General features: G+C 46.3%; 1 protein-coding gene across 1 annotated transcript; it reads right to left on the bottom strand.

Annotated features, from left to right (window-relative positions):
- Window positions 1-5,351: 5,351 nt before the first annotated feature.
- On the bottom strand, window positions 5,352-18,225 carry wasb (WASP actin nucleation promoting factor b). Its single transcript, XM_035382743.1, has 11 exons — window positions 17,932-18,225; window positions 14,318-14,458; window positions 13,752-13,838; window positions 12,565-12,661; window positions 10,786-10,827; window positions 10,084-10,285; window positions 9,752-9,794; window positions 9,010-9,163; window positions 8,406-8,707; window positions 7,183-7,291; window positions 5,352-6,346 (listed from the first exon to the last, which is right to left on the bottom strand). The coding sequence occupies exons 1-11, from the start codon at window positions 18,034-18,036 to the stop codon at window positions 6,294-6,296; spliced, it is 1,335 nt and encodes a 444-aa protein (XP_035238634.1). The 5' UTR covers window positions 18,037-18,225; the 3' UTR covers window positions 5,352-6,293.
- Window positions 18,226-18,531: the final 306 nt, after the last annotated feature.

Below are 18,531 nucleotides of genomic sequence, written 5' to 3'. Positions count from 1 at the left end.
TCACTCTGACTCACACACACCTAAGTGACTCACTCACGCCACACTGACTCACACACACCTGAGTGACTCACTCACTCTGACTCACACACACCTGAGTGACTCAATCACTCTGACTCACACACACCTGAATGACTCACTCACTCTGACTCACACACACGAGTGACTCACTCACTCTGACTCACACACAACTGAGTGACACACTTACTCTGACTCACACACACCTGAGTGACTCACTCACTCTGACTCACACACAACTGAGTGACTCACTTACTCTGACTCACACACACCTGAGTGACTCACTCAGTCTAACTCAAACACACCTGAGTGACTCACTCTGGCCACGCTGACTCACACACACCTGAGTGATTCACACACTCTGGCTCACACATGCCACGCTGACTCACACACACCTGAGTGACTCACAGACTCTGACTCACACACACCTGAGTGACTCACACACGCCACACTGACTCACACTGACTCACACATGCCTCAGTGACTTTCACACATTGATCGGCACACCACACTGACTCACAATCCCTGACTGACACACGCCACACAGACTCATGCACACTGACTCACATTCACTGACACAAGCCACAGTGACACACATGCACAGAGTTAACCACTACAGTGACACATTCACTCCTGACACCAGCTTCTGTGCAGAGGTCAGACAGAGTCACTGTCTCCATGTCCCTCATCCAAGTCCTAGTCCTAGTCCAAGTCCTTCCTAGCCTGTCGAGTGGATCCGGGGACCGGATCATGGAATGAGCAGCCCCAGGGAACAGATCACGGAATGAGCAGCCCCAGGGAACAGATCATGGAATGAGCAGCCCCAGGGAACAGATCATGGAATGAGCAGCCCCAGGGAACAGATCATGGAATGAGCAGCCCCAGGGAACAGAGCACGGAATGACCAGCCCCAGGGAACAGAGCACGGAATGAGCAGCCCCAGGGAACAGAGCACGGAATGAGCAGCCCCAGGGAACAGATCACGGAATGAGCAGCCCCAGGGAACAGATCACGGAATGACCAGCCCCAGGGAACAGTGCACGGAATGAGCAGCCCCAGGGACCGGATGAATCACAGACGGACCGCCCTGGTCACGGTTCACACCTTCAGGACCACAGATTTACCCCTCCAGTCTGAACCTGGATTCAGCCCCTACACCAGACCACCTTTCGATGAGCAATAAAAGGTCTACAAAAAGGCTCTTCCTAAAAGTTGACCCCCGCCAGGACCTCGAAAAGAGCGTATGAGGGTGGATTGGGTCATTCTGGGCCTAGCGGAGATCGTAGGTGTGTTTAAATGCGTCTCTGGCACATAGCACACAGCCAGCAGGGGCGCCACTAGGGATTTTGGTCCCCATGGAAGGATCTCAAATTGCGCCCCACCAGCCCAGGAAATCCTGTGTTCTAATATTTTCTGAGGGCCCCCTGTCAGTCAAGGCCCTTGGAATCGTCCTAACCCCCCACACCCATCTCCTCTTTCACGGCATCCCTGCTGTCGGCACAGTAAATCAGGCCTGCAGGATCATTGCTAGTTTAAAAGGTGTCCACGTGACCGTCAGTCTGATAATGGACAGAGGGGCGGGGCAGTGACCCTGCCAGCAGCAGAGAGATGTGCAGTGTGACCTGTTTGGGCCGTGGAATTTACAGGTGGCTGCTGAGCAACACTCAACAAAAGAACAAAAACAGGCCAAAGAAGTCTATCCCTGATAAATTGATCTTTTACACTCATGGGTAAAGTGACTTACCCATGAGTCACAGCGTAAACTTTGTCAGTGAAATGCACATGGGCTAAGCCCTGAGGTCAAGCCTCCTCGAAGACAGCATCCATCAATCAGCAGCCACACCTCTGCTAAGGCCACACCCCCTATAATTTGGGTATGAAGCCGGTCAGAGGGCTGTCTGCGTCACGCTCACTATACCAGTGTGTTGATCTGCACGGCTACATTGTGTTCTAAATGGCCGCAGTGTATTCTACACGACTACAGTGCGTTTTACATGGCCATAGTGTGTTCTACACGGCCACAGAGCGTTCTAAACGGCTACAGTGCGTTTTACATGGTCATAGTGTGTTCTACACGGCCACAGAGCGTTCTAAACGGCTACAGTGCGTTCTACACGGCCACAGTGCATTCTACACCGCTACAGTGCGCTCTGCATTCTACACGGGCACAGTGCGTTCTACCCGGCTACAGTGCGTTCTGCGTTCTACACGGGCACAGTGCGTTCTACCCGGCTACAGTGCGTTCTGCATTCTACACGGCAACAGTGCGTTCTACACGGCCACACTGTGTTCTACACCGCTACAGTGCGTTCTACACGGCCACAGTGTGTTCTACACGGCAACAGTGCGTTCTAAATGGCCCAGTGCATTCTACACGTCTACAGTGTGTGCTACACTGCTACATTGCGTTCTACACGGCTACAGTGCATTTTACACGGCCCCAGTGCGTTCTACAAGGCCACTGAGTGTTCTACACCGCTACAGTGCGTACTACATTGCTACAGTGCGTTCTTCAAGGCCACAGTGCGTTCTACACGACCACACTGCATTCTACACGGTTACAGTGCGTTCTACACCACTACAGTGGGTACTACATGGCTACATTGCGTTCTACACCACTACAGTGTGTGCTACATTGCTACAGTGCGTTCTACACGACCACAGTGCGTTCTGCACCGCTACATTGCATTTTACACGGTGCGTTCTCTATTCGCAGTGCATTCCCAGTACACTGCCACAGCGTTCACTATGTGTTCACAGTACATGCCTGGTGCGTTCATGGCAAGTTCACAGAGCATTTTCAGTGTTCTCTGGTGATACAGAACAGATTTTGGACCAAAAATGATCTCCATCATCTCAATTGCCAAAATCAAGAGAATAAAAAATAAAAAAGAATTGTAAATAAGTTGTGATAAGAATTTGTATTGTTTTTAAATGTTTTAAACTAAAAACCTTGACAATAGCGTTCTTGTATAAAACAACGGAATTTGTTTTTTGTTTTTTTTGTTATTTGCAATGAATGGCTACATTTTAAAGTGCATGTGTATTTATCAGGTATATTGTCACCATTTAGGTAGACTTTTTTTTTTTTTTTTTTACACCGGTGTTGGCTCTAGTTTTTCTACATTACGGGAAATACATGGTGAATGTTCTGGTGACAGACGTCATATCACATAAACTACGACCTTTAAAGTTGAACTACAACTGTCAATTAATTTCCCGTTAGTCCTGTAAAGCACAGAATCACCACAATCCCATCCCACAATGCACCACTCAATATTACATTTTTATTGCTGAAAAGTTTTTTTTTTCTCCTACTCGAAACTGGACATTACGGGGGTAATTTGCTCCCCCTGTCTGCCAGGGTGGGGTGTTGCAGGAGTTTCATAAATGACCTGCAGTTTGCGGTGCACGTGCATTAGAACATTTTAAATGGTACTAAAACCATGTTATTATTATTATCGCACCATGATGAATGTGTTTCGACAGTGTATGTATTCCCGTAGGTTATGAGCTATTGAGATGGGGGTGTGCAGGCATTAATGTGTGTATTAATTAACAGGACCAGTATTCATAGAAATGGGCTTTGAGGGAAGAGGTCGGCTATTTTGGAACACAGTTATGCATGAAAATGTTGCCACGCTGTACTGACTTGGCTGTTCATGCTTGTATACTGTAGAAGTGTTATTGGGTTATAAATCATTTAAATACCCCTTGGTGCAGCCACATAATGCTTGTATCCATTCTGCTTGTCCAGATGCTCAAATATTTTCAGTTCTGTTCCTACCTGTGATTTTTATCTATTTCAGACCATTCCAGCATACAATGTAAATTCTTATTTTTGTTTAATGTTGTTTTGATAATGATTATCCAGTATAGAGACCAGACCAGAGTTCTCCACAGGAATCTGCCTCTCTGCCCTTTCTGTAGAATATAATTTTTACCAAAATATTAATCAGATGTGTGGGTTGCCATATTTCCTCCTGCTGGTAGAAAGTCCCCTTACAGGGGGAGCGAGATGGTCCTGAGATTTTACAGTGTGTTGAGGACTTTCTGTGCACAAAGCTGTATAGGCAATAATGTAGCTATGATTGGAAGATGTTTGCCAGAACCCCCACCCCTCCAATCAGCTTAAATTATGTTTTCCTGAAAAAAACCCAAGCAAAACCTTCACCCTCCCACAGCAGTGGTGAGTACATGGCCTGTATCCTCTCCTAGACCCTCTGACTGCACCCCCCCCCCCGAGCACACATACACACACACACGCATGCACCCGCACACACACACACACACACACACAGCGCTGCCTTTCTGGGAAATACATTTCTGTCCTGGACCAGCACCAACCTATCAACCTGGAGTGGCAGCACTCCACCCATGAGAAACACGCACTCTCTGTCTCTCTCTCTCCCTCCCTCTGTCTTTTTCTGTAGCTCTCCCTCCCCCTTTCTCTCTCCTTCCCATTCTTTCTCTCTGGACTAAATTAACTGTGTCCGCTTCACTTTCCTTTCGTGTTCGTAGTCGTATTTTTGCTAGCTTCGATTTCATAAGATTTGATTGTAATTAATATTATTTTATTATAAAAATGTTTCGTTTTGGGAGTTTGTATAGAGATAATAAATATGTTTTATAAACTTGGGGAATTGGCATCCTTTGTGGTTTTTAAAAAGAAAAACAGTTTTCCTCATTTTTCTACCAATCTGAAATTCCTGTCACCTCAAAAACGCACAAAGTCACGCCGAATTCTTTGCACTCCACGGGTCCAGAAGTTGTGCTTGCTGAGCCGAGTCAGAGAAAGCTCTAAGCTCGGCTTCAGGTAGGCTGGTGGGGCTCGACTGGCCAGCAGGGGTCGCTGGGGAGCGGTGTGACAGAGTCGTCCCCACGGACTGTATCCCTCCCTCCTGTGCAAAGCTGCGTTCAGTTGCGATGCCCAGCCACAGCCAGCAGTGGCACGGTCCAGATTTGATACCAGACAACGGAGTGCTGGCTCAACATGCTGAGCCATCCAGCAGCCATTTATGTAGTTTCATGTCTGTGTAGTTTAATAAATTTGTAGTCACCCTCAGATTTTGTCAGTATGATTATTATTTATTATTTATAACAGGGCTGCTCATATACATTGCTGATCTGTGATTGAAGTCTTGTACAGATCACAGTGCCCTGAAAAAGTATTTGCCCCCTTCTTGATTTCCTTTATTATTGCATATTTGTCAAACTGATCTATAGACAAAATGTAATATTAGACAAAGGGAAGCTGAGTAAACAAAAATGACAAATGAATGTAATGTAAACACAAGACTGAGTAAAAACAAAACACATTTAAACACACACATAAGTTAAAATGATAAATAAAGATTTATCATTTAACTTAACTGGTTGGACTGCCTTTAGCAGCAACAACTGCAATCAGACACTTTCTATAATTTGATATCGGTCTTCCACATTTCTGTGGAGTAATTTTAGCCCACTCTTCTTTGCAGAACTGCTTTAATTCAGACAAATTAGCAGTTTTCAGGCATGACGTGCTCATTTCAGCTACAGCATCTCTATTGAGTTCAAGTCAGGACTTTGACTAGGCCTCTGCAAAACTTTAATTTTGTTTCAGCCATTCAGATGTGGACTTGCTTTTGTGCTTTGGATCATTGTTTTGCTGTGTAACCCAGTTACACTATAACTTTAGCTCACAGACAGATGACCGGACATTCTCCTTAAGAAGTTTCTGGTACAGAATCAAATTCATTCTTACTTCGGTAATGACAAATCGTCCAGGTCCCTAGGCAGCAAAGTATCCCCAAACCATCATACTACCACCACCCTGTTTGACTGTTGGTATGATGTTCTTACTGTAAAATGCTGTATTTGCTTTATGTCAGATACAATGAGACCCATGTCATCCAAAAAAAAGGTTCCACTTTTGACTGCTCTGTCCATAGAACATTATCCCAAGAGCATCCAGGTGCTTTTTTTTTTTTTTTTTTTTTTTTTTTTTTTAAATGTAAAATGAGCATTGTTGTTTATCCTGGTTAGCAGTGGTAAAATACGTGTTCTAATTCAACAGGTCTGGCTGCATTCTAATTATCTGTAAAATGTAGTTAATTGGTTTAGAAGACATTACCTTTTCACATGGATAATATGGGTGCTTGATCATTTTTTTCATAAAATAAATGAAATAATAATTTTTAAAATGCAGTTTGTCACACATACACACATACGCTAGTGAGGCACAGCAGATTTCAGGAGGACTTGGCATTACAGGAGGAAGAATAAAAACAGATTTATCAGTCATCCCAATCATCGTCTTCATCATCATCACCTTCGTCATCCTCCCCCTCTGAAAAGAAAAGAAAGAGGGGTAAAGAGAGGAACGGAGAGGTTGTGATTCGCTGCAGTGTGAGGTATTCCCGCCTCCTCCCTTGCTCTTGTTTTTCCAGTACAGTAGCCATTTGCATGTGAAGCAAAGCACACAGCCCTGCATGGTTTTCACTGGTCTGATTGGCTTATGGTTGCCCAGGATGGAGATTACTACAGTGGTGACTGAGGAGGGGGTGGTAGTATAATGGGTAAGGAGCTGGTCTTGTAACCTAAAGGTCGCAGGTCCCGGGTAGGACACTGCCATTTAACACTTGAGCAAGATACTTAAACTGCACTGCTTCAGTGTCTATCCAGCTGTATAAATGGATGCAATGTAAATGCTATGTAAAAAGTTGTGTATGTCACCCTGGATAAAGCCTGATTTATACTTTGTCGCACGACCCTTGCGACAAGTGTCGTGCGTCAAAAATGAAAGCGTCGCACAACGTTTTGCATTTATACTTCTGCAAAGGTCTCTGTTGTCTCTATGGTAACAAAACACCGAACTCGTGTGAGTTTGTTTGACAGTTTAACGTTACATTTCTGAAAATATGGCAGCGCTCAGTGAAATAACACGTATCCATGACAATAAATTTCAGTGTCCCATCTGGCTGTCCAATCAGCACTGCGCGACAAAGTATGAAGTTCTGCGACATAACAAAATTCTAGAGGTGCGCGACACCATTTTCTGTTGAAAATACATCATTTTTGTCATGTGACACTTGTCACAAGGGTCATGTGACGAGGTATAAATCAGGCTTAAGAGCGTCGGCTAAGTGCCTGTGATGTAATGTGATGTAATGGGTGATTTTTTACCGGAGGAGTGGATGACTTTGCTCCTCTTCTGCATGACCATCATCAGAGCTCCCACGATGCCCTCGCTGCTCTCGTCCTCAGGGGGGTGGGACTCAGGGCTGTCTGGGACCTGGGGGGGCGCAGACGCACAGTTACTGAGGGCATGGGGCAGGGGCGTCCAGTCTCATCCGAAAAAGGGCCGGTGTCGGTACACCTGAGACACCTGTGTCTATTCAAGGTTGTGAGCCCTGGGGCTCAGGCCATTTTCAGATTCCACATGTACATCTTCCGTTACATCTTCCTTTTTTATTTTGGCATGGTCTGAAGGAGGTAAGACCCAGTGGGGTGGTTCCTCCCTTCTTTTGGCACAGGCTCAAAAGGGGGGTGGGGTCAGGGATGGGAGAGGAAGTAGGGTTGCCAGATTTGCACTTTTTCCCACCCAGTTTGGCTTACTTTAAGAGGAAATCATGGGTGCAAAAATAAAATACCCGTTTTTTTTGGGGGGGATAGTTTTTCTTTGGCACCGTGAGTGCATGGCACAAATGTACCCGTAAAACCGAACCTCCAGTTCGGAGTCCGCAAATTCCTCCCCCCCTCGGTCAGCATTGTCCCCATATCATACATATCATACGTCTGGCGTATGTATTTGTTTTGCTTTTGCCCCGAATGCTCAGACTATCATCTTCACCCATCTGCTTTACCCAAGTTCATTCCTTTTTATTTTTTTTCTACCTTTTTTCATCCACCACATTTTACTTGAGTAAAAATCAGTCAAATCCTGACACTGTAGGACTCTGAGGCCTGAGGACTGGGCTGGAAAGGGGGGGAGGGGTTGCCCTACTTAAAACTGTGCCTACCCCCCTTTATTTCTCCTTTTGGATTGCACCCTCAGCGTCCCCACCACACAATGCACCATTAGATTAGGATCCTGTCCCGAGCGCTTTAGCGGCTGGCTGTAGTGCGTGGGCTGACTGGGGTTCAGCTGGGCTAGTGAGAGCATTAGGGAGCTGTAGGAAGGCTGAGCTGGGGGAGGGGACACGCTTGGGGAACGGGTTCAAAACAAGGGGCGCAGGTGCACTGCTACGGAGGAACAGACACACAATTACTGAAGAACGCAGACGCACAATTCCCATAGAAGCATAGGTAAGCAGTAATTATTCAGGTACACAGTTACTGAGAAACAGGCACAGAGTTACTACACAGGTACGCAGTTACTGAGGTGCACAGTTGAATGCTCTGCTCACATTTTTCAGCTTGGTCCCCATGCGGATCTGGTCTAGCAGGGTCCCTCGCCCGCCCCCGCCCCCGACCCCGCATTGGGTTGGGGGGGGTGGGGGAGCACAGCCACCCCCAGGTGGAGGGGGGAGGCCCGCAGCACAGGGGGGTGGAGGAGGGGGTGGGGGCGGTGGAGGGGGAGGGGGGGCACTCCCAGAGCGAGGCTGACCGGGAGGAGGGGGGGGAGGGAGTCCACGATTCGAAGAGGAGCTCGGACCGCGGGGCGACTGTCCCCGAGCAGGGGGGGCAGCGGGACGACCTGGAGGGGGTCCTGGAGGGAAAGAGAGAGAGAGAGGGCAAGGGAGGGAGAATGAGAGAGAGAGAGAGAGAGAGAGGGAGAGGGAGGGGGAGAGAGAAGAGAAGAGAGTGAGAGAGGCTCATTTGTGGCATGTGGTTGTCATTTGTTATTTTTACTTACTAGCAATGCCATGCTAATAAGTCACTTTGAACTGAAATTGTTAGGATTTGTTGGTGATATTTGATAGGTTCGCTGACTGACGCAATTGAAGGTATGAAACAGCACAGACAGACAGACAGACAGACAGACAGATGGACGGACGCGGACGGAAGAACCTTGTTTCCTCATCTCCTCTTTGACGGCCTCCAGCCCCCCGGAGCTCTCGATGAACTCGTAGATGAGCTTGGAGGTCTCCGCGTCGGTGAGCTGATCGTCGCTGATCCCGGCACAGGAGAACAGCTTCTTCAGGTCCGGGTCCAGGTTGTTGGTCTGGTGACCGACAGCGGGCGGGACAAGGTTAGAGCACCGCGGTCACCATGACAACGCGCGCACATCCAGCACGGCGGGTTTAAAACCGGCTGTAAGGGGCGAGGAGCGCGGTCCTGCGGCTCCACGCTGAAGATCTCCCGCTCTACGGCCGTGTCCAGAATGGCCTACTTGCCTACTATTGAGTATACAAGCTGTATAATATGCTGCTATAACGACCTCCACTCTTCTGGGAAGGCTTTATGCTGGATGCATAGTATACTAGGAGCATTGCTGCAGGGATTTGCTCCCATACAGCCAGAACAGAATTACTGAGGTCGGGTGCTGATTGGGCGATTAAGCCTGGCTCGCTGCAGGCTTACTTGCGTACTATTGAGTATACAAGCTGTAGACAATTTGTATACTCAATAGGAGGCAAGTAGGCTGTTCCGGACACAGCCTAGGTCGGTGAGGACACCATGGTTGTCACAGAGCTGTGAAACCACATCCCCCTCGTGAAAAACACACACTTCTTATATTAAGACAAAGACGTACGTCTGTGTGAATCTTTGCACAATGCAGTCCTGCACAGACTTATAAAAATAATCTTACATCAAATCCTGAGTTTGGGTCCCACCCAACATGAGTGATGTGCCTGGAGACAGGAAAAGAACAGAGACTGTGAACCTCGACCAATCACAGCATCACCTGAAACACACTGCAGGTATCAACCAATCATAGTACACTGTAAATGACACCAAAGCGCAGCAATACCAGGAAGTGCCTTTGCAACGGTCAAAAAACTTGTATGTCGCAGCTGTCAGGACTATATCACGATCATGTCATGACTGTAGCATAACTATATTAGGACTACATTCACAGCTACATCACATCTATCAGCAGTACATGTAACTCTAACCCTCTCTCCACTCTGCAGTACCCACTTAAAGCCACTGGGGGCGCCGATGTCAGCCTTGGTCAGTTTGGGCCGGCCCTTATCCTTCTTCTTCTTCTTGTCATTTTTACCCATGCTGATGCAGGCGGGTGCGGGTGTTGGGATGGACGTCGACCGGTAGCGCGACGCCTGGATGTCCGGGTTCGGGATGTCAACTGTTCGCGGGCTCCCAGAATTCCCTGGGGATGGTCCTGATGGAACAGAGTGAATGTGTAAGCACTGGAGTCATACAGGGAAGACATGAGATCATGTGGTTATACAGCAGAAATGCAGCATTTTGTTGTAAAATCAGATTCAGATTCAAATTCAAAATGCTTTATTGGTAGGATAATTACACGTTGCACACTGCAACACATCCGAACACACAGATGGGCAATCAGTGAATTCTAACAAAATAATAATAATAATAATAATAATAATGGCAAATTATTGTGAAATTATGGGACACAAAAAAGGTAAATAATAATAATCATCAGTTCATCTACATTTGAGGTAGCGATTTTTATTTATTTATTTATTTATTTATTTATTTTTGTTAGAGGCCCCACTGTGAGGTCAGTGTACGAGAGGAGTCTGTCTGTCTGTGAGATGAATGGAGGTCTGACGTTGCTCCCGGTCTGCGACCGTTGTCTGTGACACGACTCTGTGAGTTGTCTCTGTGCGACGGGTCTGTCTGCGGGGCTGAACTCACCGTTAGGGTGGGGTGGCGGGGGCGGTGGCGGCCCTCTGTTATCTGAAGAGAGAACACAGGATTGGGAGGGTTGGGACGAGCTTCTGACAAGCAGAGCAACGAGACTGTGAGAGATACTGTCCCCTACACACTCGACCCATTGCACAGTCTGTGAGAGATACTGTCCCCTACACACTCGACCCATTGCACAGTCTGTGAGAGATACTGTCCGCTACACACTCGACCCACTGCACAGTCTGTGAGAGACACTGTCCCCTACACACTCGACCCACTGCACAGTCTGTGAGAGACACTGTCCTCTACACACTCGACCCATTGCACAGTCTGTGAGAGATACTGTCCGCTACACACTCGACCCATTGCACAGTCTGTGAGAGATACTGTCCCCTACACACTCGACCCACTGCGCAGTCTGTGAGAGATACTGTCCACAACACACTCGACCCACTGCACAGTCTGTGAGAGATACTGTCCCCTACACACTCGACCCATTGTCATCCACGTCCGCCATTTTCTACACAGTCTAATTAATCCACTATCAACCATTTCCACAGTACTAGTGGCCTAGTACTGCACGTGAGGAGGTGAGTAAGGAGGTGAATAAAATTAAAGTTGTACACACTGCAGTTTAGCGCCCAGCCAACGTACATGAAACACCGTTCAGAAATAATAGTTTACTAATAGGCTGTCGGCCGCCGTCATTCTGCTTTCCTGCTGTGGATAGTTTCACGTGCAGTGTTCTGCCAGAACGAAATAACGTTGGCGCATGTGCGGTCTCTGTTCACTTCCTGTTATGAGGTCAGATGAGGAAATGTAGGACAGGAAAGCACCAAAGAGATGGAGGTGCATAAGGTTCACTGCAAGGAGGAAGCTGTCTTTTCTGTGAGGGAGGAGGGACAGAAACAGAGGACCCAGAGAGAGGAAGAGAGAGAGAGAGAGACGTCTCTGCGTCAGGAGCCAGTTTCTGTTCCACGAAACAGACAGACAGACAGCAGCTTCCTGTGAGTCACAAAATCATTCCTGTCACAACACTCGCAGCACATTGGCACCAGTGACCTGTATCTGTTCATGTGTCCTACCTGTGGGTGTGCCGATTATCTACCTGTATGTGTGGTTATGACCCACCTGTGTGTGTGAGATTATGATGGGTCATAACCACACATACAGGTAGATAATCGCCACACCCACAGGTAGGTTATGATGTACCTGTAGATGTGGATGTGAGCTACTGTGGGTGTGGTCATGATGTACCTGTAGGTGTGGATGTGAGCTACTGTGGGTGCGGTTATGATGTGCCTGTGGGAGTGGGTGTGGATGTGACTTACTGTGGGTGTGGTTATAATGTACCTGTAGGTGTGGATGTGAGCTACTTTGGGTGTGCTTATGATGTACCTGTTGGTGTGGATGTGACTTACTGTGGGTGTGGTTATGATGTACCTGTAGGTGTGGATGTGAGCAACTGTGGGTGTGGTTATGATGTACCTGTGGGTGTGGATGTGACTTACTGTGGGTGTGGTTATGATTTACCTGTGGGTGTGGATGTGACTTACTGTGGGTGTGGTTATGATGTACCTGTAGGTGTGGATATGACCCAACAGTGGGCGTGGTTATGATGTACCTGTGGGTATGGATGTAACCGACCTGTGGGTGTGGTTATGATGTACCTGTAGGTGTGGATATGACCCAACAGTGGGCGTGGTTATGATGTACCTGTGGGTATGGATGTAACCTACCTGTGGGTGTGGTTATGATGTACCTGTAGGTGTGGATGTGGCCTACCTTGACGATTGGCTCTCTGCTGGATCTTCTCCTCCACTGTTTCTCTGAAAGCTTCTGCTTCCTGTTCACATGTGAAGTTCAGGCCCACCTGGCAGTCCTGCGGCAGGAAATAGAGCAGCAATTAGTCCCGCCCCTTCCGTATAGAGACGGAACTGAACCATAGTCAAAATACGTAGATAAATAAATCAGATCCACACATCGATTCAGTTTCTGAAGTTTTTAGCATTACTGAAGTTTCATGTACAAACGTGTGGCAAATTAAAGGAAAAACCAACATAAAGTGTCTTAGTAAGGTGTTGGGCCACCATGAGCTGCCAGAACAGCTTCAATGCACCACGGCATAGATTCTGCAAGTCTCTGGATCTCTACTGGAGGGACGGAACACCGTTCTTCCAAGATATTCCCTCATTTGGTGTATTGATGATGGTGGTGGAGAGCGCTGTCTAAACAATCTCCAAAATCTCCCATAGGCGTTCAACTGGGTTGAGATCTGGTGACTGTGAAGGCTACAGCATATGATTCACATCATATTGCACAACTACACAAGCATCACGGTCATCACATGTGCGCTTTCCACCACAATTTCTGATCCTATTTACTGATGTCTTTTCCATAAATATAAATGCAGATGTCACTTTAGTCTGTTCAGTAGCCAGCTGAGCAGTCTTTGTGACTGAGTGAATGCCATCATTGCCCCAATAATGGACCTTCTTTCAAAGTCACTTAGATGTTTTCCTCTTGCCATCTTGATCCAAAAACGAGATCAACTGGGCCTGCTCAGTGTTTCCTTACATGCCATAGAGCCAGATCGGGTGTTGATTGCTTAATTATATCATGCAGTACACCTTTATGAAAGCATCTGCATTCATCATGTTTCTCCACAGATTTATTCAGGTTATTTGTTTAATTTGTCACCCATCTGTATGTCTCCAGTTGATTTCTTGGGTTTGTGGTCAAAATCACTGTCCTCAACCAAAGAAGCACAAACTGTTCGGAGCCACTTTTAGTTCATGTTCTTGCTCAAGACCACATTGTAAAAGTAAGCATTTCATAAGCATACTAGACTTACATCATCAGCAGCATATGAGCACAGGATGCATGAGCCGCATGAGAGTGGATGACCTGTAACCCTTGACCCTTTACCCTTGAACCTGCATTAACAGCGTGTACCGTAGTTCTGTACTCACGTCTGCACTGAAAGTGTGGAAGAACGGCCGAGGACTATAGTACTCCATCTGGTTATACAACTCCTGCTCCCACACCTGCTTTCCTTCCTGAAAACACATGCACACACACATATACACACATGCACACACACACATGCACACACGTACACACACATGCACACGCACACACACATGCACACATACACGCACACACATGCACACACACACACGCGCGCGCACACACACACGTACACACACACGTTATGAAGATACATTCCTGTTTTCCTTTTTACTGCTTTCTTTTTCTGAAGCCCAGTCTTGTATATTGACAGACGAGCAGAAGATCAGATGACTGTGAATTCAATATGTGCATTCTGGGCCAATCAATCAATAATTGGGGACATCTTGGGAAAATTGTCTTTGCTGTCGAGGGGAGTAGTGGATTGCATGTGCTTGTATTGTGTACAGTGTGGTCCATTTGCCGGTTTGCCGGTTTGCCGGTTTTCAGGGTGAGAGAGACCGTGGGGAGCGGCCGTGTACAAGCAGGGGGGCGGAGATTGAGGGGTGTCGGCCGGGTGTCGGGGTACCTTGACGTCGAAGAGGCGGATGAAGTAGCCGCGGCGGGGGTTGTCCTTGATGAAGCACACCACCCCGATGTGCTGCAGGCTCCAGAGGGCGGGGCTGTGGGGCAGGGCCATGTACAGCTGCACCACCGCAGTAGCGACCGCCTGCAGGCAGAGGGCAACACTCCTGTCAGCCGTGTGACTTGACCACGCCTGCATTTTTCTGCACCGTTCTGCTGCAAGCCCGTATTGCATCAGCACAGCGCTTTGCATAACTGCAGATTTGGTATGTACCTCAAACAATTTCTGTTTTTTAAACACTTAACATTTTGTCTACTTAGTTTCAGTTCTTCTGGTGGCAGTTTTTTAGCTGTACAAACTGAAGGAACACTGAGACACAGAGACACCTTCCTGTTTCTGTGTCCCTGATCCCAACAGACACACCATTGTTTCAGATTAACACACATACATAAACACAAGCACACACTCACACAGGGAGTGAGTGTGTTTTGGGGTGGGTAATGTCAGCAGCAGTTTTTGAGTCTCACAGTGATGTCTGCATGTGGAAACACTGCCTTCAGAGAAAAGACTGCTTCACACAAACACACACACACACACACACACACACACACACACACACAAACACACATGCACACACACTGCCTTCAGAGAAAAGAGTGCTTTGCTGTGTTTGTCCATGGCTGGACCAATCACATGCTCTGCTTTTAGTGGTCAGGAAGTGTCCTCAGTTTCGTTTGCTGTAGCTATGTTTGGATGCTGGAAACGTCTTGTTGACCCAGCAGTTAAATTACTGGTATGTAAATTAATACTAAATTTAATTAACCAGAACTCATGCCTCGCACAGAGACTTAGTGACCATGCAGTTCACCCCATTCTCCTGAAGATAAACTGCATCTTGCAGTCACATATGCTCGCATACATGGGTTTCAGCTACACTACAATAGGCTCCTCTTCATAAACCCAGGACTATGTTAATCATATAAATCACTTTCTTATGTTCCTACATTTCCCAGCATTCAAATCGTGCAGTGACATCACCATGCCAGTTCCACCCCAGGATTCTCAATCGTGTGAGCAGAAACTGTGCTGCTTTCTGTGCAGCCAAACAAGCTGCCTTGGAGCGGCCTATGGAACTACAGTGCCACACAGTATTAGCCCCCCTTCCTGATTTTGCATACTTGGTTTTTTTTTTCCATATCTTCAGACAAAATGGCATATTAGAAAAAGGAAACCTAAGTAAACACAAAATATATATTTTAAATTATTATTTCATTTATTTAATGAAAAAAGTTATCAAACACCCATATTACCCATGTGAAAAAAGTAATTGCCCCCTTAGTTACTCTACCAACCAATTAACCAAATTTAGTTGATAATTAGATTCTGTTCTGTACATGCCATTTGTAGGGAGTACAGGGATCGCCTGCATTACAGGGCATTCAGACGGCTGTATGAACCTGCTGTCTGAGACTGCTGCAGCTGATTGCATCTTAATCTGTGGTGCAGCCGCTGACAATGCACGTAAATGGGAAGTACTGGTTGCTAAGGAAATAGGAAATCTTTTTTTGAACGTTGTGATTGACGCAGCAGCCCGTTTTTAGAAATGCATAGGCAGGGGTTAAATTGGGGGTGGACGCAGGTGGACGGCATCAACCCACCTTTGGTAAATAAATAAATAATTTTGACCAGCAGTTTTACAAATAACTATGACAATCCAGTCCATTTGTCGTATGCTCCAGTCCATGTGTTCCCTCTAGCCAGTTATTCGCTCAATCAAAAATCCGAAGAAAAAAAACTTAGGAGGAACAGTCGTTTATACAGACAGGAACAAAGAAAAATATTGTTTATTGTCTTGATTGTTTGGAAGCGGACGCGGTAGGTAATTTCATTAACATGTAATTTCATCTATGCAACATTTTAAAGAGAGATGAATAAACAGCCCCCACGAACACCGGCTATTATTAACTGCAACTTTGATTGCTTGAGCAAAATCAGGTTGCTGGTCAGCAGCTAAGCTAGGATTTAATATTTCCCACATACATAACGTTTTAGAAGCGGTGACTGGTGAGCTGAAAATTGGTGGGCGCAAAACTTTCCTTTAAACTAATCATTGATCTCAACCTGTTTTCATTAGTAATAAATTAGTAAAGTAGTAATAAAAAATAAATTCAATTTATCTGTAAAAAATCTGTTTTAATCACCAAGTAGTCTACACTTAACAAACAAGATACACCAGTCTGTTATCTACCATGTTAGCTTTCAGAATAACCAGCAAAAACAAAACCTGCACTTCAATTTTGTTTACAATTTACGCATTGCAGATATTTGCCATGAATACGAGTGCGGAGAAAGAAAGTGCATGTATCTGCAAATAATGTTGATTAAAAATGTGCATAATTTCGTACTGCAGATAAATAAATGTAGGCTATAATGCCTAGACTACTCGCTAAAACTGCCTATTTGGGGAGAGCTGGCTATATACAGTATGACAGTATTGAGTAGCCTATTTTGTGGATTAATTGTATTGATACTCAAGGAAAATCAGGGGAAGATTCCGCACTTCTTAGCGATTAAAACAGATTTTTCTAAATCGCATTTATCATTTAATCTCCCTAACACAATGCGAAGAAGCTGTGTGTCCCTTTCCAATTGCTTAGTCAGATCGTTTGCATGCTTGTTAATCACTGAAAATTAATTAAAACAGTTTGAGATCGATGATTAGTTTAAAGGAAAGTTTTGCGCCCCACTGATTTTCAGCTCACCAATCGCCACTGAGGAGGAAGGAAGGGAGGACAAAAGAGGAGGATGACCGATTATTTCCGTGGGTAAAAAAAATTCTCAGCATTAGTGACACTCAATAAACTTGAAATATTTTATGTGACAGCTTGCGTCAATAGCATACATTCTTTTTAGCACATTGTTTTCCTTAATTACAATTATGTGCACAATACATTAAAGATACAACTATTTTGAGCTGAGACATTCATTGGTTTGTACCTTTTTTCACCCACCTCCCAGCGGATCTCAGGGTCCACCCACCTCCCAAATCCCAATTTAACCCCTATGTATAGGTTACCCACAGCACTCACGTGATGCAAACCGAGCTGACTCATCAGTTCACATCACTGCAAGAATAAAACCATCTCAGTACAGTAATGCAGAAGCATTGTGGTTAAACAACTCTAAGCCTCTTTAGCATAATCACTGATGGGGACTGTGGCTTTGTCTCGCACAGTAATCTAATGAATTCCATAAGAGTCTAATTGCACTAATTCCCCTTCCACTGGCTAACATGCACACACACACGCACACACGCACACACACACACACACTACATGCACACACACTGCACATGATCACAGACACTAAGAGAAGAGTCGGTGTATTTTCACCTGTACATTCTTCTGGTCTTCATACTCATGTGACAAAAACTTAAAACAGAGCTACTGCTAAAGAGTGTTGCATGAATAGGAGCATGTCTCCAGACATTTATAATGACTAGAAAATGCACCAGCCTGGATTCAGCCTTTACTGTTGAATAGGAAGAACTTTCCCAAGTTGATACGTGCAGTATGTCGCACATTGTACCTGAGCCCTCCACCTCCACCTGCACTTACCACACACCTGTGGCCCAGCTGCTCCTCCAGCTGCTCCCTCTCCTGGGTGTTGAGGAGGGCACTCAGGCTGTTCTTCTGGGCCTTGGCCTTCGAACCCGGGCTCATGGTGCCGCTGATACCAGCTCTCTCTCTCTGACAGGTGTAATCCCGAAGGTTTGCCCTTCTCTCGCTCTCTCTGACGGGTGTAATCCCAAAGGTTCGGCCCTCTCTCTCTCTCTGGCTGGCTGGGGTGGGGAGCGGCAGGCAGACTGCAGAAGCTCTTCCGCTCTCCCTGAGCTTGTGCGATCAGTCAGCTCTGACACAAAACAGGAAGTGGAACACCGCAGAGCGAAGTTTAGAATCTTCTGCTTATGGGAGGGCGGGGTGGGGGTGGGGGTGGGACACTCATGTGAAGTCATACCGGCGAGGGGGGGAGGAGAGCAGAGTTTCGGGTAACTGCACTGGGGAGGATATGCGGGGGCCTCAACAGGAGTGTCTCTGGGTGCCACAAGTCTCTGCGTTTCCAGGGAAACCAATATTCACTCTTTCCTCGATATGTGTTCACAGTTTGCTTAATTTCCTTCTTCATGGCCATTCTCCTCTTTTCTTCTGTGTGCTGCA

The sequence above is a fragment of the Anguilla anguilla genome, chromosome 11 (assembly GCF_013347855.1).
Source record: "Anguilla anguilla isolate fAngAng1 chromosome 11, fAngAng1.pri, whole genome shotgun sequence".
NCBI classification, from domain to species: domain Eukaryota; kingdom Metazoa; phylum Chordata; class Actinopteri; order Anguilliformes; family Anguillidae; genus Anguilla; species Anguilla anguilla.
This window is presented reverse-complemented; position numbering and strand designations above follow the sequence as displayed.